The 26,870-nt window shown below is 49.7% G+C and overlaps 2 protein-coding genes across 3 annotated transcripts in view; one reads left to right on the top strand and one right to left on the bottom strand.

The window, feature by feature from the left end:
- SLC30A7 (solute carrier family 30 member 7) overlaps positions 1-6,642 on the bottom strand; it is a 39,541-nt gene extending 32,899 nt beyond the window's left edge. The window contains exons 1-3 of the mRNA XM_040406953.1: positions 6,319-6,642; positions 5,331-5,432; positions 1,048-1,161 (exon numbers count right to left, since the gene is read on the bottom strand). Of these exons, the coding sequence (XP_040262887.1) occupies positions 1,048-1,161; positions 5,331-5,432; positions 6,319-6,398 (296 nt within the window). The 5' untranslated portion in view covers positions 6,399-6,642. The remainder of the gene's footprint in view (positions 1-1,047; positions 1,162-5,330; positions 5,433-6,318) is intronic.
- A 3,400-nt stretch (positions 6,643-10,042) lies between these two features.
- The window catches only part of EXTL2 (exostosin like glycosyltransferase 2), a 29,329-nt gene continuing 12,501 nt past the window's right edge, over positions 10,043-26,870 (top strand). The window contains exons 1-2 of one of the 2 annotated variants that reach the window (XM_040408060.1): positions 10,043-10,188; positions 20,888-20,937. In XM_040408060.1, the coding sequence (XP_040263994.1) occupies positions 20,933-20,937 (5 nt within the window). In that variant the 5' untranslated portion in view covers positions 10,043-10,188; positions 20,888-20,932. The remainder of the gene's footprint in view (positions 10,189-20,887; positions 20,938-26,870) is intronic. The other variant, XM_040408061.1, reaches the window with a different exon arrangement.

The following is a 26,870-nucleotide window of genomic DNA, read 5'->3' as shown; positions in this document are numbered from 1 at the left end:
ACAATGGGGCACATTTATTATGACCAGCGTTTTAGACGCCAGTCTTAAGGTCCTGCGCTGGATCGCCGACGTTATGTAGAGACGCCGGCCTGTACATAACTTCGGCGTATCCACTGCTGACTCTAAATGTAAGCCATCTTTCTCGCTGTCTAACATTTAGACCATTTTCTATGCCTAAACCAGGCGTAGAAAAGGTGAATGAGATGGGTCTGCCGGCCTATCCCCTTCCCCCCCCCCCCCCCCCTTTTTTTTTTTTTTTTTTAAGACCTGGTGTGAGCAGGGAATAAGTTGCAGATTCTGCCACAACATGGCGTGCGACAATCTGCGCCAGATATAGGTCACAAAAATGGTGTACATCTGTTCATAAATGACCCCCAATATTTCTAAATCTGGTGGAATTGGAAAAAAGAATTAGAATGTTGCCATTGTTTTATGGGTTTACTTTTACACAGTGGAAATGCAGTAAGACAGCGCTGTTAGGCTACTTTCACACTTGCAGCATGGCTGTCTGGCAGGCACACCCTGATAGTACTGCTTGACTCATGGACCACATTGACTAGAATGGGATCCGCTCCCCAGCATATATGCAAGGATTTGGTTGAACAAAAAATTATAATAATATTGCATGCAGGGATTTTTGTCTGGGGAGTGGCCGGACCTCTGCCAGATCCGGAGGACACGGGCAGGCTGTTCTCTGATGCAACAGCTGGACATCACAGGCAGCAAGTGTGGAAGCAGCCTTACCTTCTTTCTGTGGTTCAGTACACTTACTTTTAGGGAAAAGTATTTTTATTTTGCACGGTGTCCCCCCCAAAGGCTACTTTACATATGCAGTAAAGGTATCAAGCAGGCATAGCCTGAGAGCACTGTGCCCCGCAAGACCCCATTGACTATAATGGGATCCTGAAGTGGATGTGCAGATGTGGAAATAGCCTGTGTTTTTAGTGCGTGTGAGGCCTTGTGTTTTCTGAAGTCGTCTTTACACGCATGCATTTCCTATGACGACATAAAGTTGTGACCATCATTACATACAGCCAGACTCCTTACCCATATGAGAACGCTTCATTTGTCTTCCACCGGGAAATTACAGAAGCTGCTAGGCCGGCTAACAATGCTGTGCAATCAAAAAACATGTGGAAGGAATCGGAGATCAAGCCCAAGCTGAAAGAGAGAAGCAAATATTAGAAGTTTCCCTGAGACTGTAAAATAAATAAATATATATATATATACACACACACTGCTCAAAAAAATAAAGGGAACACAAAAATAACACATCCTAGATCTGAATTAATTAAATATTCTTCTGAAATACTTTGTTCTTTACATAGTTGAATGTGCTGACAACAAAATCACACAAAAATAAAAAAATGGAAATCAAATTTTTCAACCCATGGAGGTCTGGATTTGGAGTCACCCTCAAAATTAAAGTGGAAAAACACACTACAGGCTGATCCAACTTTGATGTAATGTCCTTAAAACAAGTCAAAATGAGGCTCAGTAGTGTGTGTGGCCTCCACGTGCCTGTATGACCTCCCTACAACGCCTGTGCATGCTCCTGATGAGGTGGCGGACGGTCTCCTGAGGGATCTCCTCCTAGACCTGGACTAAAGCATCTGCCAACTCCTGGACAGGTGCAACGTGACGTTGGTGGATAGAGCGAGACATGATGTCCCAGATGTGTTCAATTGGATTCAGGTCTGGGGAACGGGCGGGCCAGTCCATAGCATCAATGCCTTCGTCTTGCAGGAACTGCTGACACACTCCAGCCACATGAGGTCTAGCATTGTCTTGCATTAGGAGGAACCCAGGGCCAACCGCACCAGCATATGGTCTCACAAGGAGTCTGAGGATCTCATCTCGGTACCTAATGGCAGTCAGACTACCTCTGGCGAGCACATGGAGGGCTGTGCGGCCCTCCAAAGAAATGCCACCCCACACCATTACTGACCCAATGCCAAACCGGTCATGCTGGAGGATGTTGCAGGCAGTAGAACGTTCTCCACGGTGTCTCAAGACTCTGTCACGTCTGTCACATGTGCTCAGTGTGAACCTGCTTTCATCTGTGAAGAGCACAGGGCGCCAATAGCGAATTTGCCAATCTTGGTGTTCTCTGGCAAATGCCAAACGTCCTGCACGGTGTTGGGCTGTAAGCACAACCCCCACCTGTGGACGTCGGGCCCTCATATCACCCTCATGGAGTCCGTTTCTGACCGTTTGAGCAGACACAAGCACATTTGTGGCTTGCTGGAGGTCATTTTGCAGGGCTCTGGCAGTGCTCCTCCTGTTCCTCCTTGCACAAAGGCGGAGGTATCGGTCCTGCTGCTGGGTTGTTGCCCTCCTACGGCCTCCTCCACGTCTCCTGATGTACTGGCCTGTCTCTTGGTAGCGCCTCCATGCTCTGGACACTACGCTGACAGACACAGCAAACCTTCTTGCCACAGCTCGCATTGATGTGCCATCCTGGATAAGCTGCACTACCTGAGCCACTTGTGTGGGTTGTAGACTCCGTCTCATGCTACCACTAGAGTGAAAGCACCGCCAGCATTCAAAAGTGACCAAAACATCAGCCAGGAAGCATAGGAACTGAGAAGTGGTCTGTGATCACCACCTGCAGAACCACTCCTTTATTGGGGGTGTCTTGCTAATTGCCTATAATTTCCACCTGTTGTCTATCCCATTTGCACAACAGCATGTGAAATTGATTGTCACTCAGTGTTGCTTCCTAAGTGGACAGTTTGATTTAGCAGAATTGTGATTGACTTGGAGTTACATTGTGTTGTTTAAGTGTTCCCTTTATTTTTTTGAGCAGTGTAAAATATATATATATATATATATATATATATATATATATATATATATATATATATACATATACATACATATACACACACACATTTCTACAGCACCAATGCCCCAAACCAAGAACGGCACATAATATACCAAGGTAACCCCTGAAGTAGCCGAATGCTGACAAACAAATGTGACACGGTCATCCGTCATGTCCTAGCTACGTTTTGATTAACGGTCAATCACCTAGAAATATCCCCAAAGTGATGTCTTAAATATTCCAACAAAGAACTTTTGCCAACATTATCAAGCAGTTGCGGCAGACTAAATCAAGCTTGCAAGAGCGTGGTTAAGCTGGCTTAAACAAAGTACGAAATCTTGGTGAGAGCCTCGTTTTTAGAGAACGTTCACTTGACGCAGGGGTGGGGAACTTTTTTGCCGCCGAGGGCCTTTGGATATTTGTAACATCGTTCGGGGGCCATACAAAATTCTCAACTTAAAAATTTGACGGCTATATTTGGTCAAACATATAAGTGACTTAGGGGGTAAGTTACAGAAATTGCGCTTCAATAAAAATCTACAGCGCTGTATTTTTGCAGCACAACATGGCGCCTGCACTATATATATTACAAACAGTACAGGCGCTACTTTGACCACATATAGCAGTCTAATTTTTAAGTTGAGAATGCTATAGATTTGGTTCTTTATTTGGCATTAATGGCAACAAAGCTAAACCCAGAGGGGTCCAGAGAGGGGTTTACCCAGTTTTCACTCTCCCTGCCTCTTTCTTCGCAACAGTCCCTGCCTTTGCCCCTTTCTCAGATCTGCCCCCCCCCCCCCCCCCCCCATCTCCATTAGCCTCCTATCAGACCCTCAACAGACCCCCCCCGAGCCAGAGGCTCCCCACCCCTGACTTAAAGGAATATTCCCCTCTGGACTTTTGTAGCACAGTTATATGATGGGTCATACATGTCTGATGAGTGTGGGTCACACCTCTGGGACCTGGTCCTCTCTCCAGAGCTAGGTGCCACTGTGAATGGAGAATTAGCAATGGTTTTTCAGTTTTCTACTATCACAGCAATAGGACTTCTGAAAATAGCAATGCACCACCTTGACTATTTTCAAAGTGGTTGATGGAGAGGTGACCGGCCATACAGCGAGCTCTCCATTCAATGCTACAGGACATCGGAAAATAAGAGTGCTCTCACGTCGCTTTTTTTCAGAAGACCCATAGAAGTGGATGGAGAGGACGCCATGCACACGATGTGTAGGAGAAGGTGAGAGAGCTGGGACCTGCACCTATCAGACATCTATAGCATATCCTATCCTATACCATAAAATGTCCAGATGGGACACCCCCTCTAAAGAGAGTCTGTGAGCAGTTTTTAGCACATCAAACTGCTGACAGCACTAGACAGGTGAAGCACATGTTCATACTCTCTACATAAGAAGTTGCAAGTGCGATTTCAAGTACCTTCTACACCAGGGATGCACAACCTGTGGCCCCAGACCAAATAACATTGTACAGGGGGGTACACTGCACACTGTAGCGTCCGACCGGTGGCAGCAGTCACTTAGTAGGGAGGGGTACGGAGCGCTCGGGGCAGACAGCCCAGACACTGCACGGCTTATGGAGCAGCTAGGGACCTGCTGACTGACCTCCCCATCACCCATCCAGTGCCGTCACTAAGTTTGGGGCTCAGTACTGATCGACTTCCACAGCACTGGAGCTCGTCACTGCTCTGCAGACATGATGCCATCTACCCGCATGTCAGGAGCCAGAGCTGAATTGGGAATTTCTTGGCATTTCGCATTCTTATAATGGTTTTTTGTTGAAGCATTAAATACCCTGATAATTAAAAGGGTGGGGAAAAGATATGAAAGCGAGAGCTTTATATCAAACTTGGCGAGAGGTGGACCAAGGAACAAAAGAGGTTATGTCTGTCGGAAATGTCACCGGCAGCGTCAGGCGAAGGTGACGGCCAAACAAAACAGGCTGCGATTCCCATGGGAGGTGGAGATATTCGGCTCAAAGGGATGGTATGACCTTAAACATTGACATCATACCCCTAAGGACATGTCATTAATGTGTGCAACTGCCCGGTACCCCTCTGATCAGGACAATCCCCTCCAGTACGGGAGAGGTCCATACTTACCTGCTCTCCGCAGCTTTGTTTCGGCTCCATGGCTTCACTGCTCTTTCCCATGGACAGGGTCAGGTGCCTGCTACAGCCAATGACTGGCATCAGCGATGGTGTGCTCCCAAACAGCATGTGACATTCTGCTCGAAGACACATCACCGCTGGCTCCAGCGCACGTGGCCCCGTCTATGTGGAAGTTACCAGGTGGAGAAGACAGGAGAGCAGCAGGTAACTCTAGATCTCTTCACAGGGACCACTTGCATGTCACTATCTGGTTGCAGGGGCTTCCCATTGAAGACAGAGAAGAGCCTCCTCCCTGGAAGTTGTAGTCGTGGCAAATGAATGCAACGAAACAGGAATAAGAACATGACTGAACCACGAGGCCACAAAGTCCCGTCTTACCTGTTGCTCCATATCCCGTAAAAAAGCTCCACGAACGCAAAGGAGAGATTCAAGCAGAGGAAGCCGAAGAGGTTCCTAGAAGTGGAGTCCGAGAAGATTGACCTGAGGAAGAAATCAGAAAAAGGAGCATAAACTACAAGACCCCTGTGAGCGACATCTCCAGAGGAGCCGGGTCACAGCGGAAACCTCCTCTCAGCATTTATACTCAAATAAGCCAATCGTACACAGTCGGTGGCACCGCGCTGTCATGTATCAGCGGTAGAACCGCCCCTCCGCCAGGTGTCGGTATGTGAGAGATCCAGCCCGTCAGCACAGTCACATTCCTGCTCAGGCATGTGATGAGATATTCGGACAGCCACTCATCATTTATTCTACCTCTCATCCTGAGCCGCCGCATACACGCGTATGAACACAAGAGTCCGTGCGGATTCTGTATGTAATATGCAGGAAAATCCACTGTGTGAACAAGCCCCAAGGGCTACCTGCACCTTACTGGTTAGGTGTGGCTTCTCCACGCAAATTCTCGTGAAAAATAAAAATAAAAAAATAAAACACACACCACAGGGCAGCACACAATGCCACCGCAGCAGAACCACAAGGCACAGGCTCGTACACCGGGGTGATGTACATGTCTGTATATGGGAGGCACAGGCTCGTACACCGGGGTGATGTACATTTCTGTATATGGGAGGCACAGGCTCGTACACCGGGTGATGTACATGTCTGTATATGAGGCACAGGCTCGTACACCGGGTGATGGACATGTCTGTATATGGGAGGCACAGGCTCGTACACCGGGGTGATGTACATGTCTGTATATGGGAGGCACAGGCTCGTACACCGGGTGATGTACATGTCGGTATATGGGAGGCACAGGCTCGTACACCGGGGTGATGTACATGTCTGTATATGAGGCACAGGCTCGTACACCGGGTGATGGACATGTACGAGGTCACGTGACGCGCGGGGTGACACGTGTACACCCTACCTGATCCAGCCGGACACTTTCCACGGGAGGTTGAATTTCGGCGGCTTGTACTCATCATCCTTAATAGACAGCGGCAACATCCTGACACCCGGTGCCCGACACACCCGAGCGCTGTGACACCAGCTGACTCGTCTCGCCCAGGCGTCTTCTGTGCCCCAGCGCCTTCCGCCCGCACACGGTACAGCGGGCACTCTCTTATGGGGTCACCGGGGGAGCCGCTGCCTCCTGTGCTGCAGTCCTCTCCGGGCGCCGCTTCCTTCTTCCGGGGCAGTTGCGGGCGGCCTGACACACAGGCACTTGGCAACCAATCGCACGAATGGGCAGACTACTGACTTCCGGGTGCGGCTGCCTCTGAGTGCAGCGCTGACGGAGCATTAATGGGAGCCAGCCGTGCCCGGAACAAAGATGGCGGCAGTGTTACTCTGACGTCAGCGCATAGTAGTGGTCGGAGAGGTTGACTGCAGGGTAAGAGTGAGCGCTGTGTGGTACAGAGACCCCTCCAGTGGTGACAAGCCTGACAGTGCCTACGTCTTAAAGAGGAGCCCTAACTTCTTCTGACATGTCTGGTTTAGTAATGCACTGCATTCCCCATGTAATAACAATTCCAGGGCATCTATTGTTATGGCTCTGTAATGTGTCATCCCTTTATTATACCTGTTAGAAGTTATAAAGGAATTACTAGCAATGTGCAATGAAGGTACAGATGGGTGTTACCAGTTGAGGGTGTGTCCCTGCACAGTCTGGTACTGGCAGCTCCTGGGCTGTGCAGGGACACACTGCTAACTGGTAACACCCATCTGGACCCTCACTGCTTACTGCTAGCAATTCATTCATAACTCCTAACAGGAATAATAAAGGAACGGCACATCATACAGTCATAAGAATAGATGCTCCATAACTGTTATTACACGGGGGATGCAAGTAGTTACTACACCAGATATGTGCCTCACATGCACTGTGATTTAAATGCCGTAGATTGGCAGGGCATAAGGTGAAGGGATCATGCACACGACCGTTGTTGGCCGATGCCTGTATTGCATTTCTTGAATAGTTCTGCAATCCAGAAGGTGCAGAACGGAGGCACTGCGGAGTGCTTCTGTGATTTTTAACCCCACAATGGACCTTTTACTAAGCATTCTGAATTAAAGAATGCTATTGTTTTTCATTATAATCATGTTATAATGGAAAATAATAAATAAAATGGGGTCCCGGGTAACTCATCCCTCCTCTCCTTTGCTTGCGGATGTTTGCAATTTTCACGCATCCCCATTCATTTCTATGGGGCCTGCGTTGCGTGAAAAATGCAGAATATACAACATGCTGCGATTTTCACTCAATGCACAATAGGGCTGCACGATATATCGAAAAAATAATTGAATCTCGATAATCGCCAAATGCGATATGGCGATTTGGCCGACCCGAAAATGCTGCGATTATATATGAAGGGGCCCCGCTCACATAACTGGCTTTGTGTGTGTAAAGTATTTTACTACTGTCTGAAACAAGCTCTCTCCTATTGATAAAATGGCCAGCCTCTGTACTCACTTTCACTATGAATGCACTGCAGCGAGCAGGCCGGCCGGCGCGTGACTGACGTCACTTAGTGTCCTCCACATATCCCCCATAACAGCGTCCTCCACAGATCCCCCATAACAGCGTCCTCCACAGATCCCCCACATAACAGCATCCTCCACAGATCCCCCATAACAGTGTCCTCCACAGATCCCCCATAACAGCGTCCTCCACAGATCCCCCACATAACAGCATCCTCCACAGATCCCCCATAACAGTGTCCTCCACAGATCCCCCATAACAGCGTCCTCCACAGATCCCCCACATAACAGCGTCCTCCACAGATCCCCCACATAACAGCGTCCTCCACAGATCCCCCATAACAGCATCCTCCACAGATCCCCCATAACAGCGTCCTCCACAGATCCCCCACATAACAGCATCCTCCACAGATCCCCCATAACAGCGTCCTCCACAGATCCCCCATAACAGCGTCCTCCACAGATCCCCCACATAACAGCGTCCTCCACAGATCCCCCACATAACAGCGTCCTCCACAGATCCACCCATAACAGTGCCATCCACAGATCCCCCATAACTATGTCACAGGGATCTCAAGTCTCCCGGAGGTTCAGGGAGTCTCCCTCTATTAGATGGCGGCTCCCTGACACCCGCATGTGAGACAATATATCCCAAAGGTTCACTGATAGCAGAGCAGAGAGATAAGAGAAGTGACAGATGACACAGAGTTTAGATTACAGGTTGAATTAACCCTTTAGGGTCAAATTGGCTTCTCAAGGAGATCTATATGTTAAAGGCATCCCTTCTTCTGTCTCATTCAGTAGCTATAGAACTATTGAGAGAGATGTATTTTTTTTAAATACATTTACACATTTAACCCTTCATTTTAATTATATTATTTACCCCAGTGTTAAATTCCCCCCCGATGCTTGTTTTTTTCCTACAGTGGGGTAGATAATTACACACAGGGTTTTAAAGAATAAAACTTCCTGACTCAGACCAAGAGCCGACTCAGCGAATCGAAGCATCCGTGCATGCGTATTGCGCAACCCAAGCTTCGGTTCACTTGCTTCTTGTCATCTCAGCGAATGAACCGAAGATTTGATTCATGAACCAGTTCATGTGAAAGATCCGAACTTCCCATCTCTAGTTTACTCGCAGTAAACCTTTCCGGCAACCTGTAGCAGTGTCCCCTTCTCGGCGCGTGCGCACGTGCGGGATCTCAAAGCGGGAGGAGGGGGAGGGAGGGAGAGGCGGCACTGAGGAGTAGAAGGCAGCGCTGGGCACGAACGGCGATGCGTGCGGCCGGGCACCATGCATCCACAGACCTCCCCCGCTTGGGCACCTTAATTCAATGATTGACAGGTTAGTAAAACCAGTTTTTCTGCCAAATAAAGCCACAAATAGCTTTTATAAGGCCACCTTAGAAATCAGAATGCTACCCTGGACATGATCAAATGTTTAGCTCACAGGGCTTATAGGTGGTGACAGAATCCCTTTAATCATATACAGAAATAGGATAATTTGGGGCTGGGTAATGAGCCCAGTCCTCCACACCATAGAGCAAAGTGTGCAGATACTGCATATGTTTGGAAAATGTAATAAAAAGTTTGTGAAAGAAAACCTCCCTGAAATGAGAAGTGCACCTCCCTGAAATGGGTTTTTGCAGGTTGGGATGTCTGATGTCATACCCAGCCGCGTCAGCGGCTCATATGGGAAAATCCAAGCGAATAGACCTCTAGCACAATTCCCTTAAAATATCGCATCGCATATCGTTATCGCAATTTTTAGGGCCCTAATCGCAATCGCACAAAATTCCCATATCGTGCAGCCCTAATGCACAAGTGATGCGTGAAAATCACCGCTCGTGTGCACAGCCCCATTGAAGTGAATGGGTCCGGATTCAGTGGGGGTGCAATGCGTTCTCCTAACGCATTGCACCCTCGCGGAATTCTCGCCCGTGTGAAAGGGGCCTTAGTACACAAGGCTGCACTGCTTTAGATCAGGGATCAGCAACCTGCAGTGAAACTACAACTCCTACCATGCACTCAGCTGTTCTTGTAACTGGCAGATAAGTCAGAGGAGGATTCTGGGAGTTGTAGTTTCTGAACAGCTGGAGTGTTGAGGTTGCTGAGATCCTGGTACCACGTCCTGCACCCTGGGGTAGAAGTGGCTGTAACCTGAGCCGAGTCAGAGCGGAGCATTGTGGGAATGTGTCTGGAGCAGGAAATGCAGAAACTCCGAGCTCAGATGTCAGGATTCATGTGGATTTCTAACAAAAAGGAACATTTCTGCTATGCTGCTTCTGCACGCAACTGACGCAAACGTTGGCATTGGGTAAGACTATCGAGTGGGTGTTTTTTTGATTTTTCAATACCTAATGACACCACGGGGTTAATCCAAAGTCGATTCATTCAAGCACTTCATATTAACGCAGTACGGAAAATGTATTGCCTTTGTGGAAGACCTATGAATTCGGTAATCACTTCTGCATCTTTAAAAACATTTAAACTTCAGAATCCGAAGTCTCTGTGCAAAACCAGACCTCGGATCGCTATTTAAGATGCAGAAGTGATTACCGAATTCATTCACCGAAGTCTTGGCTGAAACGGATTTTTCCTCCACGGAGGCAATACATTTTCAGGGCTCATACACACGAACGGATTTTCTTTCCGTGTCCGCTCTGTTTTTTTTTTTTTTTTTTTGCGGACCGTATGCGGAACCATTCATTTCAATGGGTCTGCAAAAAAACGGAAGTTACTCCGTGTGCATTCCATTTCCGTAATGTCCGTTCCGCAAATAAATAGAACTTGTCTTATTATTGTCCACATTACGGACAAGGGTACTACTGTTCTATTAGGACAGGCTGTTCTGTTCCGCTAAATATTTTATGCACGCGGACATCATCCGTATTTTTTGCGGCCCGCAAAATACATTCTGTCGTGTGCAAGAGCCCTAATGCTGTATGGAGACAGGTCTCAGACAGCATTCAAACAAAGAGGAACATTTATTAAGACCGGCGTTTAGCGAACTTGTGTTTTAAGTTCGGCGTCTAAAGTTCGGGTTATCGAAAAATCACGTTATGGATTCTAAATTCCGTTATGGTCCGTGGTAGCGGAATCCATAACGTGAATCTTCGATAACCCGAACCCGAACTTTAGATGCCGAACTTAAAACACAAGTTCGCTCAACACTAGTCTTAATAAAGCCTCATCGCTGGCGGAGGATCCACCGAAGTTACGAAGAGGCGCCGGCCTTTCCATAACTTTGGCGCATCCAGCGCCAGTTCTAAATGTAAAACAGCTTACTTTTCAACGGGTATAGAAAATGATGAATAAGACTGGCCTGCCGGCCCTTCCCCACCTACAATTTTAGACCTGGCGCGAGCGGTGAGAAGTCGCAGCGCCGCCATCTGGGCCTGAAATATGCCTAAGGCGTATTTCAGTATAACAAATGACCCCCAAAGTGTTTGAACGAATTGACTTCGGATCTATGATCTGAAGCTCAATTCACTCAACACTAATATTCACATTACGAAACAGATTTGTCCACAGCCAATTCACCACAGAATTTGCGTATGTTAGGCCTCATGCACACGACCGTTGTTGTGGTCTGCATCCGAGCCGCATTTTTTACGGCTTGGGTGCGGACCCATTCACTTCAATGTGCTGTCTGCATCCTTTGCTCCGTTCCGTGGCCCCGCAAAAAAAAAATAGAGCATGTCCTATTCTTGTCCGTTTTGCGGACAAGAATAGGCATTTCTACAATGGGCCGCCCGTTCCGTTCCGCAAATTGCGAAAGGCACACGGGCGGCTTCCGTTTTTTTGCGGATCCCCGTTTGCAGACCGCAAAAAACAGAACGGTCGTGTGCATGAGGCTTTACGTCAAGATTTTTAAGGGAAGTTTGTAGCAGAATTGCTGTGGATTTCACCCACCTGCGGCAATTCCACAGCAAGTCACTATGTGATACATACAGATTTCGCAGCAGGTTTGATGGGGAAAATCTGTGGTGTAAGATATTTCTACGTGTGAATCCAGCCTAACAAGAGTATGTCCACATGTGGCATAAATGCTCTGGATTAGACGCCAAGGGGTTGCGTGCTGCCGATCTGCGGGGTTGATTTTAAAGACTCTAATCCACTCGCTGCTTAGGCTACTTTCACACTTGTGTTCAGAGCGGGTCCGTCTGGTGTCTGCCCAGACGGATCCGCTCCTATAATGCAGACGTTTGGATCCGTTCAGAACGGATCCGTCTGCATTATAGTTTTAAAAAAATTCTTAAGTGTGAAAGTAGCCTGAACGGATCCGTCCAGACTTTACATTGAAAGTCAATGGGGGACGGATCCGTTTGAAAATTGAGCCATACTGTGTCAACTTTAAACGGATCCGTCCCCATTGACTTACATTGTAAGTCTGGACGGATCCGCTTGCCTCCGCACGGCCAGACGGACACCCGAACGCTGCAAGCAGCGTTCAGGTGTCCGCTTGCTGAGCGGAGCGGAGGCTGAACGCTGCCAGACTGATGCATTCTGAGCGGATCCGCCAGACTGATGCATTAGTAGCTGGACGGATGCGTTCGGGGCCGCTTGTGAGACTCTTCAAACGGAGCTCACAAGCGGAACCCCGACGCTAGTGTGAAAGTAGCCTTAGAGAGTCTGCACTGGTATCCGAACGTAGCCTGACATGCGGTGTGGACTTTAAAGGGAACCTGTACCCATACTAACGGCAGAATAAAGTGAAGACAGGTGAGTTTATTTCAGCGTTCTGTCATTTCTAAGTAAAAAGTAAGTGGTTGCCGAGAACCAACATCACAATCAAACTTGTGACAAAAAATAAAAACTTCCATGAACTCACTATGCCCATCAGCGAATACCTTAGGGTGTCTACTTTCCGAAATGGGGTCATTTGTGGGGTGTTTCTACTGGCTGGGCATTGTAGAACCTCAGGAAACATGACAGGTGCTCAGAAAGTCAAAGTGCGTAAATTCACTCTTTTGCACCATAGTTTGTAAACGCTATAACTTTTACCCAAACCAATAAATATACACTTATTGCATTTTTTTTTTTTTTTATCAAAGACATGTAGAACAATAAATTTAGAGAAAAACTTATATAGAAATGTAGTTTTATTTGAAAAATTTTACAACAGAAAGTGAAAAATTTAATTTTTTTGCAAAGATTTCGGTCAATTTTGATTAATATAAAAAAAAAAGTTAAAATTTCAGCAGCAATGAAATACCACCAAATGAAAGCTCTATTAGGCCTCCTGCACACGAACGTATTTTTTTGCGGTCCGCAAAAACGGGTCCCGTTTTTCCGTGATCCGTGACCGTTTTTTCGTCCGTGGGTCTTCCTTGATTTTTGGAGGATCCACGGATATGAAAAAAAAGTCGTTTTGGTGTCCGCCTGGCCGTGCGGAGCCAAACGGATCCGTCCTGAATTACAATGCAAGTCAATGGGGACGGATCCGTTTGACGTTGACACAATATGGTGCCATTTCAAACGGATCCGTCCCCATTGACTTTCAATGTAAAGTCTGGAGTCCCTTTTATACTATCGGATCGGAGTTTTCTCCAATCCGATGGTATATTTTAACTTGAAGCGTCCCCATCACCATGGGAACGCCTCTATGTTAGAATATACTGTCGGATATGAGTTAGATCGTGAAACCTCATTTCCGACAGTATATTCTAACACAGAGGCGTTCCCATGGTGATGGGGACGCTTCTAGTTAGAATATACTACAAACTGTGTACATGACTGCCCCCTGCTGCCTAGCAGCATCCGATCTCTTACAGGGGGCTGTGATCAGCACAATTAACCCCTCAGGTGCCGCACCTGAAGGGGTTAAATGTACTATCATATCCCCCTGTAAGAGATCAGGGCTGCCAGGCAGCAGGGGGCAGACCCCCCCCCTCCCCAGTTTGAATATCATTGGTGGCCAGTGCGGCCCCCCCCCCCCCTTCCTCCCTCTATTGTAATAATTCGTTGGTGGCACAGTGTGCGCCCCCCCCCCCCTTCCTCCCTCTATTGTAATAAATCGTTGGTGGCACAGTGTGCGCCCCCCATTGGCCCCCCCCTCCCTCTATAGCATTAACAACATTGGTGGCCAGTGTGCGGCCTCCCATCTCCCCCCCCCCCCCCCCCCCGATCATTGGTGGCAGCGGGTTACTAGCAATAGTACAATAGTAAAAGATTCATACTTACCTGGGAGCTGCGATGTTAGTGTCCGGCCGGGAGCTCCTCCTACTGGGAAGTGACAGTTCATTTAGCAATGCGCCGCATAGACCTGTCACTTACCAGTAGGTGGAGCTCCCGGCCGGACACGAACATCGCAGCAGCCGGTAAGTATGAATCTTCTACTATTGTACTATTGCTAAGTAACCATGGCAACCAGGACTGTAGTAGCGTCCTGGTTGCCATGGTTACCGATCGGAGCCCCAGCGATTAAACTGGGACTCCGATCGGAACTCCGCTGCCACCAATGATGGGGGGGGGGGGGGGGAGATGGGAGGCCGCACACTGACCACCAATGTTGTTAATGCTATAGAGGAAGGGGGGGCCGATGGGGGGCGCACACTGTGCCACCAACGAATTATTACAATAGAGGGAGGGAGGGGGGGGGGGCGCACACTGTGCCACCAACGAATTTTTACAATAGAGGGAGGGGGGGGGGGGCGCGCACTGGCCACCAACCTATTATTACAATAGAGGGGGGGGGGGGGGGCGCACTGGCCACCAATGATATTCAAACTGGGGAGGGGGGGGGGAGGGTCTGCCCCCTGCTGCCTGGCAGCCCTGATCTCTTACAGGGGGCCGTGATCAGCACAATTAACCCCTTCAGGTGCCGCACCTAAAGGGGTTAATTGTGCTGATCACGGCCCCCTGTAAGAGATCAGGGCTGCCATGCAGCAGGGCGCAGTCTTGTACACAGTTTGTAGTGTATTCTAACTAGAAGCGTCCCCATCACCATGGGAACGCTTCTGTGTTAGAATATACTGTCGGTTCTGAGTTTTCACGAAGTGAAAACTCAGCTTTGAAAAAGCTTTTATGCAGACGGATCTTCGGATCCGTCTGTATAAAAACTAACCTACGGCCACGGATCACGGACACGGATGCCAATCTTGTGTGCATCCGTGTTCTTTCACGGACCCATTGACTTGAATGGGTCCGTGAACCGTTGGCCGTGAAAAAAATAGGACAGGTCATATTTTTTTCACAGCCAGGAAACACGGATCACGGATGCGGCTGCAAAACGGTGCATTTTCCGTTTTTTCCACGGACCCATTGAAAGTCAATGGGTCCGCGAAAAAAAACGGAAAACGGCACAACGGCCACGGGTGCACACAACTGTCGTGTGCAGGAGGCCTTAGTGAGAAGAAAAGGAGGTAAAATTTATTTGGGTGGTAAGTTGCATGACTGAGCAATAAACCGTGAAAGTAGTGTAGTGCAGAATTGTAAAAAGTGGTCTGGTCATTAAGGGGGTTTAAGCTAGGGGAGCTTAGGTGGTTAATCAGTTCTGTCTTGTTCACTTGAACAATTCACTATGAAGCTTGGAGCACACAAGGCTAACTGTTTAGATGATAGGAGAAATTGTTATATTTAAGTAACAAGCTTGAAAATGTTGGCATATTAGGGAGTAACTGAAACCCTCCTATAAGGGCTCATACACATGTCCGTTAGTGTTTTGCAGTCCACAAATTGCTGATCCACAAAACACGGATCCCAACTGTGAGCATGCCGCCTTTTTCTCTCCGGTCTATAGAATAGACCTATTCATGTCCGCAAAAGGTTCTGTTCTGTTTTTTTTTTTTTTTTTTTTGCGGCACAGACTTCTGAGGCGGAGGCAGCTGCTGGGCTCTTTTTCTGAGGCGGAGGCAGCTGCTGGGCTCTTCTTCTGAGGCGGAGGCAGCTGCTGGGCTCTTTTTCTGAGGCGGAGGCAGCTGCTGGGCTCTTCTTCTGAGGCGGAGGCAGCTGCTGGGCTCTTCTTCTGAGGCGGAGGCAGCTGCTGGGCTCTTCTTCTGAGGCGGAGGCAGCTGCTGGGCTCTTCTTCTGAGGCGGAGGCAGCTGCTGGGCTCTTCTTCTGAGGCGGAGGCAGCTGCTGGGCTCTTCTTCTGAGGCGGAGGCAGCTGCTGGGCTCTTCTTCTGAGGCGGAGGCAGCTGCTGGGCTCTTCTTCTGAGGCGGAGGCAGCTGCTGGGCTCTTCTTCTGAGGCGGAGGCAGCTGCTGGGCTCTTCTTCTGAGGCGGAGGCAGCTGCTGGGCTCTTCTTCTGAGGCGGAGGCAGCTGCTGGGCTCTTCTTCTGAGGCGGAGGCAGCTGCTGGGCTCTTCTTCTGAGGCGGAGGCAGCTGCTGGGCTCTTCTTCTGAGGCGGAGGCAGCTGCTGGGCTCTTCTTCTGAGGCGGAGGCAGCATTCTCCGGGGCACATTCTATTACAGGGGAAACTGGCCAGGTGGTGACTGAGGTGCCCTTGATGGTAATTGGCTTTTCTGGGTGCTTGTGCGGCTGGGCCCCTGGCTTAGTTAATGTAGTGACGCCAGCAATTGTAGTATGGAGATAGAAGAATGAGGCACGGTTTGAATCCAACTAAGAACTTTACTGTAAGGCCTCTTTCACACGGGCGTCGCGTGTGAGGGCCGGACAAGATGGGGCCTGCGTTGCATGAAAAACGCACAATATAGAGCTTGCTGCGATTTTCACGCAACGCACCAGTGATGCGTGAAAATCACCGCTCATGTGCACAGCCCCATTGGAGTGAACGCGTCCGGATTCAGTGCGGGTGCAATGCGTTCACCTCATGCATTTTACCCGCGTGGAATTCTCGCCCGTGTAAAAGGGGCCTAACCCGGATCTTGACAGCAGTTTACATCCAGTTATAAAACAGTCTCTTATTAACATGCAGGTTGGATGTGGCAGATCCCAGTAACAGGCTGTGCATGTGGTTATATCTCAGGCTATCGTAGGTAGTTGTGTACTCACTGATATTCAGCTCTTTGCCTTGCTTCAGTCTCAGTAAAGGTAGTTCAAGTCTTTGTCTTCTACACACAAGTGATGCAACAGATGGCCTGTCTGTCCTTGAAGTAACGGTGAGGCTGCTGGAAGCTAATAAACCTTCACCTTATTACAAAGGCGCCTAAAGCCTAGAATATTGGATATTGTCCTTCCTTTGTCTATCCACAATAAACTTAGTAAAATCCACTTGGCTCTCCGGAAGAGTAGACCGTAGAATACAGACTTTACCTCTGCCTATTTTCCTGGCTTGACACTCAGACCATAAATGGGCTCCTCTGGGCCATGGAGCCCAAGAGAGAGCTGAGAGGAGAGGGGTCCTCTCCTTCCCCCTTGCTCCTCACTCCATCTCCTACCACCTCCAAACTCTGACTACAACCACTTAACTAGGCCTGAACTGTGCTATATATACTATGGTGCTACCCCCATCTAGTGGTGAAATGTGTGTAATGCACCTAACAGCCTGGTAACAGGGATTCCACATAAGAATGTAATACAGCATGATATAACATAACAAGCTTTTGCAGTGCCCACGTACACTAGTGGGAAGCTGCAGAGGCAGCTGCTGGGCTCTTCTTCTCAGGCGGAGGCAGCTGCTGGTCTCTTCTGTTCGTCTTCTGCGGCGTCTCTCTCTGTGGTCTGATTGGGACGTCGCCCCGTCTGCCGCTATGATGCAGCGTGGTCTCATGAGGACTGCCAGTTTCATAATAACAACCATATTCATAATAGCAACTATGCCATGTTAAGGGAAGAATAACCAACAGGAATATATATACATTGCAATTTTTTTGTGGGTTTGGGGACAGGTCCTATTTAAAAATGGAGATGTTAAAATAAGAAATGAAGTGATACGCACCACTCCCCCCCCCCCCCCCCCCCGCCTCTTCCTGTCCATGATCCAATCCTTCCCACCAGTGTTTGTTGGGTCGGAGCAGTGATGCCCTGTACATAGCATGTCACTGCTGCAGCCAGTATATGGCACATGACTGCTGAGGCCAGTGATTGGCTGCACAGTGACGTGCCAGGAAGATGATGTCATTGCAGCAGGACCGGAGGCAGCGCTGGAAGCAGCAGAGGAAAGGTAATCGTCACTTCTTTTGTTATTTTAGCACATTTACTGTTGCTGTCAGAGTTTTTATTAAACTTGCATAATCCCTTTTAAAAGTCCTAAAGGGGTTGCCTCACCTCACCAGCCTGTCCACATGGGTGTCATTTGACGTTTCCCCCCATTATTTTCTAGAAGATATTCCCTACTGATTAGAGATCTTCTCATGAAGCTGTCAGAACCTTCCCTGCTGCTCTCATCGTCTATTATTGGAAGGCTCCTGCTTGTAAAGGTAGTGATTCAGGGGTTTATTCTCACCTGCCGGATGACACTAGTAATTAATCTGCGCAGTAAATTGCTGCAATCTGGTTTTACCACATGGTAATTGTATGTGCTGGACACTACTGGGGCCACTGGGCACGAGAGATTACTCCCTTAAAGGAAATGTGTCACCAAAGTTAAAACTAGACAGCAGCACATATTTCTTTTTTCTAATCTGTTTTTATTTTCCCATTCCAGATTTTTTTAAGTTCTATTTCCTGAACATGATGATGGGGACGGCCATCTTGCCTGAGCTGTTCTTAACAGCATTTAGAAAGCATTACGGCAGCTCCATGGTTCATAGACACACTGGTCAGGAGGGGACCTCAATGACTTCTATGGGAGAGTTTCCTGGGCAGAGGTCATTGTACAAGGAAAGAAGGGATAAGCTGTGATATCACCTACTGTGAATGGTGGATACTGTTTTATCTGTCATTCTAAGGCTACTTTCACGCTGGCGTTTTGGTTTCCGTTTGTGAGATCCGTTCAGGGCTCTCACAAGCGGTCCAAAACGGATCATTTTTGCCCTAATGCATTCTGAATGGAAAAGGATCCGCTCAGAATGCATCAGTTTGCCTCCGTTCCATCTCCATTCCGCTTTGGAGGCGGACACCGTCTCCGTGTCCGTCTGACGAAACTGAGCCAAACGGATCCGTCTTGGCTATGTTAAAGATAATACAAACGGATCTGTTCTGAACGGATGCAGACGGTTGTATTATCTGAACGGATCCGCACTAAACCCGAATGTGAAAGTAGCCTAATTCTGCCTGTAATGATCTCACCTATTGTGAATAGTAAATCCTGTCTTATCTATACACAGAGGTCACATCATAATTATATAGGGTAAGAAACCAACCCGCGGTAGCGTATAACTAGGCCGAAACACGGACGTGGGGATTTGTGATCGAGATACCAAACAGCACAAGATTAAATTATATATTTAATCGCCTTAAAGGGAACCTGTCACCAGTTTTATGGTGTCCTAACTAAGGGCAACATAAATAAGTGACTGATTCTCTTAGCAAAATGCTGGGTCACTTTCTTTAATTGACCCAGTCAATCTGCCAACATCTTGTATTGAAAAGCTCCAGCTGATAATGATGAGTCCTGAATATTTATGAGCTCCTGACTCTCCCCGCCTACCTGCTGCTGAGTGACAGTTATTTTCCATATGAATCAGCAGCAGGTGGGCAGGGGAGTGGCTATAGCTCTGAATTAAATATACGCTGGACTCAATGACATCACGCTGGACTCAAATCAGCTCATTAGCATGCGGCATCTTTGTGTGTATATTATGAGGTAACCATCTGTCACACCAGTAAGTGAATTCATCTAAGGCACTTTTCAGTAGTTAATGATTGTATATAATTAGATTATAATCAAATATCCACATGACAGGTTCCCTTTAAGGGTCCACTAGACAATACACTATACACACAAGGATATATACAGTGGTCTGAGGCTACAAATACAGGTGGTATGGTATGCTATGACCACGGGCCTGTTCATCGTGGCTACAGAGATACAAATATGTATGGGGTTTATGCCTGTGATGGACAGACGATTCATAATTCCTTATGAACCGCCGGTTCCATGCTGTCTGCTAAATTTGAGTGAACTGGAGAATGGCCTAGACCCCTGCAGAGAGGTTTTTCCTGTTCCATTAGCTGGGTTCCTGGCTGGCTGAATGGAGGTGAGAAATTGTAAACAACGGTGGCCTGCTAGACTCTAGCACTGTGACGAACACAGCTAGAGGTTTCTTCCATATGGCTGGGCTTTGAAGCAGGGCCCTCCTGTGGAGTTTACTACCTCTGCTATCTTACAGCTGATGGCTGGTGTGGGAACATGGCTGACAATGAACAATAATCCATATTCCTCACACCTATTATTAGGATTATAGTCAGTGCGAAAACTGCAGGGTTTTATGTTTTTTGTTTAAATATAAGTATTGACATGGAAAATTAAAAAATAACATAAAAAATTCTTTAAACATATGTTAAAAATTTAAATGTAAACAATAGGTCATTTTCGAATGACACATACCCTTAAGGCATGGGCTACACTGCGACTTTTTGTAGCACGACTGATTGATTTTTAACTATTTAACTACAGCTGTAGCTGTCATTCAATAGTTAAAATCAATCAGTCGTGCTACAAAAAGTCTCAGTGTAGCCCAGGCCTTAAGGCCTCTCTACACATAGAGGCCGACAGCTATCTCTCCAGTTGTATTCAATGGGTATTGAGGAGAAAGCTGCTGCCAGACACCTGGGAGTACAAAAGGATTCGGCAGAAATATTCACTTTATCCGATCCTTCTCTCCATTTACATCATCTGTCGGGAGCCCCCCATACACATTTGATGGTTGGCAGAACCCACCTTTCTTGTCGGATTTGACTGACAGTCCACTAACGTGTATGGTCTGGGGGCCTTTAGGACACTTTCACATTGCAGTATTTTGCATCATTATTGGTAAGCAGAAACCAAAAGTGGAACCTACTGAGAAAAAAATGGAAATGGTTTTGGGAAATTGAATGTTTTGAGTATAGATATAATTCTTAGATTTATTTTTCATTATCAAATTAGTCACACATGCAGTGGTTATTACATTGCCATATACCTTTGTCTGTTGGATTCTACATTATAAGCATTTTCTGTTTATTTCTAGTAAGGTCTTCATGAGATCTACAGCAGGGGGAACTCTTTCACGGACATGAGGTAAGATCTCTGTACAGTATTGTCAGCATTGTTCATGGTCCAAGCCGTGTGTCTTTCTGTCTTGTTTGTGTTTTAAAGAATTAAAAGAATTGTTCCTACTTAGGCTATTTTCACACTAGCAGCAGGACGGATCCGACATGCTGTTCACCCTGTCTGATCCGTCCTGCCGCTATTTCGCCGGACTGCCGCTCGGTCACCATTGACTATAATGCTTTTAGTCTGGCGGCCTTTGCCGTGCACTGCCGTGCTGCGCCGGAGCTCCGCCCCTGTCTCCATTATAGTTAATGGGGACAGAGCGGCAGTCCGGCGGCACGGCGAAATAGCGGCAGGATGGATCCAACAGGGTGAACATCCTGTCGGATCCGTCCTGCCGCTAGTGTTAAAGTACCCTTAAAGGGGTTCTGCAGTTTGCTTAAACTGATGATCTATCCTCTGGATAGATCATCAGCATCTGACCAGCGGGGGTCAGACACCCGGGACCCCGCCGATCAGCTGTTTGAGAAGGCAGCGGCGCTCCAGTAGCGCCGTGGCCTTCTTTACCGCTGGCCCAGTGACGTCACGACTAGTATCAACTGGCCTGGGCGCGGCTAAGCTATGTTAACTTGAACGGAGCTTAGCCGTGCCCAGGCCAGTGATACTAGTTGTGACGTCACTGGGCCTGCGGTAAAGAAGGCCACGGCGCCGCTGCCTTCTCAAACAGCTGATCGGCGGGGGTGTCGGACCTCAACCGATCAGATGCTGATGACCTATCCAAAGGATAGATCATCAGTTTAAACAAACTGCATAACCCCTTTTAACTCTCCTAATTTGTCTGCCTTAGTAACTTTCATAGAACTCTGCATTCCTCTGTAATTCCTCATGGACAGTGAGGTGCCAATCGGCCATGTTCCTACATGCACTGATGATGTTTAATTATTCCTGGCAGTGTAAGGCCATGTTCTCTGCAGTCAGCACACTTATCCATTCATTTTCATGTGTTTATTCACACGTCCTTGTTTTCCCACTGACCACGGACCAGTGGAACAACAATGGTGACATGCACTACTTTGATCCGTGCTGCAGACCAAACACACCCATTTGTGAAGACCACCCGTGGGAACACAGACTGCATGCATGTTGTGTCAGTGGTGTTCAAGGACCGTTGGTAGATGTTCTGGAAGTCCATTTTTCAGCCTAGCAGTGCACGTAGAATACGGATGACACAGAGGACAAATAATCCAGACGAGAACCAACAGCAGACCCTTCCAGACATCTTCACGGATGGAACACTGACCGTCCTGTCCCAGACATCATCATGTACACAGACATGGGAAAGTGGCCTTAGTTTGTTAGAACACACCCCATTGACAAGAGGGCAGGTAACAAACAGCCATGTTGTCAAGTTATTCACACTTTTCCGGGAGGAAAATCAGGAACAGCAAAATGTAGAGTTCTAGAAAAAGATGCTCCAGTATTGGTATTTCATGGGAATGACATGTATGTACTAAATCAGACATGTCTGGAGAGGGCCTCTTTAAAATGTTTGTGCCATTCAACTATTCATAGCACTTTGCAACAATGTACGGAATACACAAATTTTGTACAGTGAAATACCACTTTCTCGCCCATATTCCTTGGGGGACACAGGAAACCATGGGTATAGCTCTGCTCCCTAGGAGGCGTGACACTAAGTGAAAGCTGTAAGCCCCTCCTCCATCAGCTATACCCTTCAGCCTGGAGAAGAGACTGCCAGTTTTTGCTTAGTGTCCAAGGAGGCAAGACACCCCCTGCTTATGCAGGGTTGTTTACCTATGAATTTTTATTTTTGCGTTATTTGTTGTTTTTAATTCGGTTTTTTCTACTTACAGGGACAACAGAGGCGCATTAGACCCCTCTGTTTCTCCCGGGGTTGAGTTGCGCCAGTGCCGGTAATTCCGCACTGCCGCCTCCCCCACAGAAGACAAGGTGGACCAGGGCAGCCTCGCTCCCCTGCGTCCCGCCAGCTCAGGGTCGCCCGCACGCCAAGTCCCTCCCCCGGCTTCCTGCCACTGCGGTGCCAGGAGCTGAAGGGGCGACCCCGCTGGATGGATTGAGGGTGAAGACAGCGTATGGTGAGACAGGCTGCTCCAGCCTCCCCTTCCTCCCTCCCACCGCTGCTACAGGCCTCCTGGGCTCCCATGGCCACTGTTACTACATGGCCACTGCTACATCGTGCGCCACCCCTCCCCCCCCCCCCCCCCCCCCCCCCCCCCCCGGGCATATATCGGGACCGTATCGGGCAGGGGAGTTTATCTGGGCAGGTCCTTGGCAGGGACGCTACCTTCAGGGGACGGCTGCAGGAAAAGGAGGGGGCCGCTTTCTTGGCGTGAACGGCGCCATTTCAGGCCGGCACTTCATGATCCTTGGGGGTTAAAATCATTTTGCCGCGCGCGCGCGGCTCTGCTTCAGAGCGGCAGAGAGGGGGCGGAGCTTCCTACATGCGCTCCGCTACTTCCGGGTTCATCGCACAGTGCTGCGTGGAATCCTCTCTGCAGTGCGATCCGAAGCCGGTGCTGCTGCTGCCTCTCCTCCACAGCCTCCTCAGTCTGTTCCCCTTACCGCTGCCGCTTGCATCATCCGGGTCTGGTAGGACTTTTAACCCCCTCCGTGCCACAGTACTGTCGCTTGGGTGTTATCCCCGTTTCTTTCCTTGGGGTCTCCCACTTTAAGTGCAACATCTTTGTTCCACCAGGTCAGACCCTTCTGCAGCCGCCAAGCCTTGGTACCATGCCTGTACTGCTTGTAGGGAACCCTTTCCCCGGGGGCAGTCTGATCCGCACTGTACTGCATGCCGGGCTCCACCGCAGCCTCAGTCGCCCGCTGTGTCGCTCCCTGCTGCCTCTGACCCGCCTGACTGGGCTAGATCCCTGTCCCAGGCCGTGGAAAGCCTCACTCATGTCGTGGGCCGCCTAATAGACAGGCCGCCTACCCCGCAGGACGCCACTCTTACTGTCGCGCCCTCCGGGTCCACCGCTTCTGCCGCTGCAGCGGGTTCACTCTCTTTTAGTGACCCCTCCCGAGCTAGGCACTCTCAGAAGCGTATTAGAGTAGAGCGAGCCTCCTCCTCGGATGCCTCCCTCTCCCCGCCACGCGTGCGCACCCAGACGAGCCTCTCCTCTCCAAAGGATTCGCTCTCTGAAGGTGAATTGGCGGTTTCAGATTTGGAAATGGACTCGGCCCTGCCGTCCAAGCTAGCCTCAGCGATGGGTCAACTCATCTCTGATATTCGTGACGCCTTTAAGGTGCAGGATGATCCCCCTAGCTCGGACGCAGCTAGCGTCTCATTTATCAGACCCAGGCAGGTCTCAAAAGTCTTTCCAATCCACTCTGATTTCTCCTCTGTGGTGTCTAAGGCTTGGGCTCGCCCGGACGCCCGTTTTGTCAACCCCAAGAAGCTGGACATTTGCTATCCTTTTCCAGCAGATGTCGTGGCCACATGGTCTTCCCCACCCAAGGTGGACCCCCCTGTGGCCCGGCTGTCAAAGAACACGGCCATCCCTGTTCCCGACGGGTCCTCTCTTCAGTCAGCGGAGGACCGTCGCATGGAGACCCTTTCTAAGGGCATTTTTGCTGCCTCCGGTTCTGCTCTCAGACCGGTTTTTGCCTCTGCTTGGGCAGGGAAAGCAATTTCTGCTTGGGGTGCGCAGCTGGAACAGGAGTTGGACTCGGACGTCCCTATCCAGGACCTGCGTTCCTTGGCCCAGCTTATTGTTCGGGCCGGGAATTTTGTTTGTGAGGCCTCCCTTGATGCGGGAGCCCTTATTGCACGCTCCTCCGCCCTGGCAGTTTCCGTCAGGAGGGAGCTCTGGCTGAAGGTTTGGAAAGCGGACGCTGCCTCCAAACGTTCCTTGGCGGGGCTACCGTTTGCGGGTTCCCGCCTTTTCGGGGTCCGCCTAGACGAACTTATTTCGGAGGCCACGGGTGGTAAAAGCACCCATCTTCCTCAACCCCAAGCCAGGGGCGCCCCCCGCGGACGCCCTGGTGCGTCTCGTTTTCGGTCCTCCCGCAGGGCCTCTGGGGCTCCCACCACAGCTGCCGCTTCGGCTCCTCCCCAGGACAAACATAGGAAGCCGTTTTTTCGGGCGCAGCCCTCCTGGCGCAAGCCGCAGGCTGCCCGCACACCCGCAGCAAAGCAATCCTCTGCCTGAAGGCGCGCCCCCACCCACCCGGGTGGGGGGCCGGCTCCTCCTTTTCAGGGACGTCTGGCTGGCTCACGTCTCCGACGCCTGGGCCCTCGAAATTGTGTGCTCCGGATACAAAATCGAATTTGCATCCTTCCCTCCAGATCGGTTCTTTCGCTCCCGCCCGCCACGGGACCCGAAACGCGCGGTTGCGTTCTCCGCGGCCGTTCAAGCCTTACTGGACAGGGGGGTGATTACCCCCGTTCCTCTAGAGGAAAGGTTCCAAGGGTTCTACTCGAACCTCTTTGTAGTTCCCAAGAAGGGAGGTTCCATGCGGCCCATTTTGGACCTCAAAAAGCTCAACCGTTTTCTCCTCCTTCGACGGTTTCGGATGGAGTCCCTCCGTTCCGCGGTGGCTTCCCTGGAGCAGGGAGATTTCATGTCTTCCATCGATATACAGGATGCCTACCTCCATGTTCCGGTAGCCCGGTGTCACCATCGCTTCCTCCGATTCGCCGTGGGGGACCTCCACTTCCAGTTTGTCGCCCTTCCCTTTGGGCTGGCAACAGCCCCCCGGGTGTTCACCAAGGTCCTGGCCCCGGTTTTGGCCTTACTCCGTTCCAGGGGTGTTTTTCTGCTACCGTACTTGGACGATATCCTCATCAAGGCTCCGTCCCTTTCTCAAGCGGTTGCCAGCGTGGATCTCACTCTAGAGACTCTGACGAGGTTCGGTTGGGTCATCAACTTCCCCAAGTCCTCTCTTCCCCCCTCCAGACAACTCGTCTTCCTGGGGATGCTTTTAGACACGGGAGCGGCGGAGGTACGTCTTCCCTCGGAAAAACGTCTGATCCTCCGTGGGGCGGTTCGGGGTCTCCTTCTCCACCGTCGACCGTCCTTCCGCTTCTGCATGCGGGTCTTGGGGCAGATGGTTGCCTGCTTCGAGGCGATCCCGTTTGCGCAGTTTCACTCCCGCCCTCTCCAACGGGCGATCCTCTCCTCCTGGGACAAATCGCCGCAGTCTCTGGATCATCCCTTCCATCTATCGCCTCCGGTGAGGTCATCTCTCCGCTGGTGGTTACAGTCCCCTCTTCTGGGCAGGTCTTTTCTGCCACTCAACTGGTTGGTGGTTACAACCGATGCCAGTCTCTTGGGCTGGGGAGGCGTGTTTCCTCCCCGATCCGTCCAGGGCATTTGGTCTCCGTTGGAGTCCAAACTCTCGATCAATGTCCTGGAGCTGAGAGCGGCCCTTTTGTCTCTACGACACTGGACTCATCTGTTGAAGGGTCATCCAGTTCGTGTACAATCGGACAACGCCACGGCTGTGGCGTACATAAACCACCAGGGGGGCACTCGCAGCGCTGCTGCAATGAGGGAGGTCTCCAGCATTCTCCGTTGGGCGGAAGCCCACGTCCCGGCCCTATCGGCAATTTTTATTCCAGGGGTGGACAATTGGGCGGCGGACTTCCTCAGTCGCACCACTGTCGACCCCGGCGAGTGGTCTCTTCACCCGGAGGTATTCGAGGCCATTTGCCTTCGTTGGGGCATACCGGACGTGGACCTCATGGCCTCCAAGTTCAATCACAAGGTCCCCGCCTATCTGTCCAGGGCCAGGGATCCGGGAGCTTGCGGAGCCGACGCCCTCGTTCTTCCTTGGCGAGGCTTCGCGCGTCCATACATATTCCCTCCCATCCCACTCCTGCCCAAGGTCCTTCGGAAGATCGCGGCGGAAGGCGTCTCGGTAATTCTGGTCGCTCCGGACTGGCCCCGCCGGTCTTGGTATGCCGACCTCATGCT

This window comes from Bufo bufo, chromosome 9, assembly GCF_905171765.1.
Source record: "Bufo bufo chromosome 9, aBufBuf1.1, whole genome shotgun sequence".
Lineage (NCBI taxonomy): Eukaryota > Metazoa > Chordata > Amphibia > Anura > Bufonidae > Bufo > Bufo bufo.
This window is presented reverse-complemented; position numbering and strand designations above follow the sequence as displayed.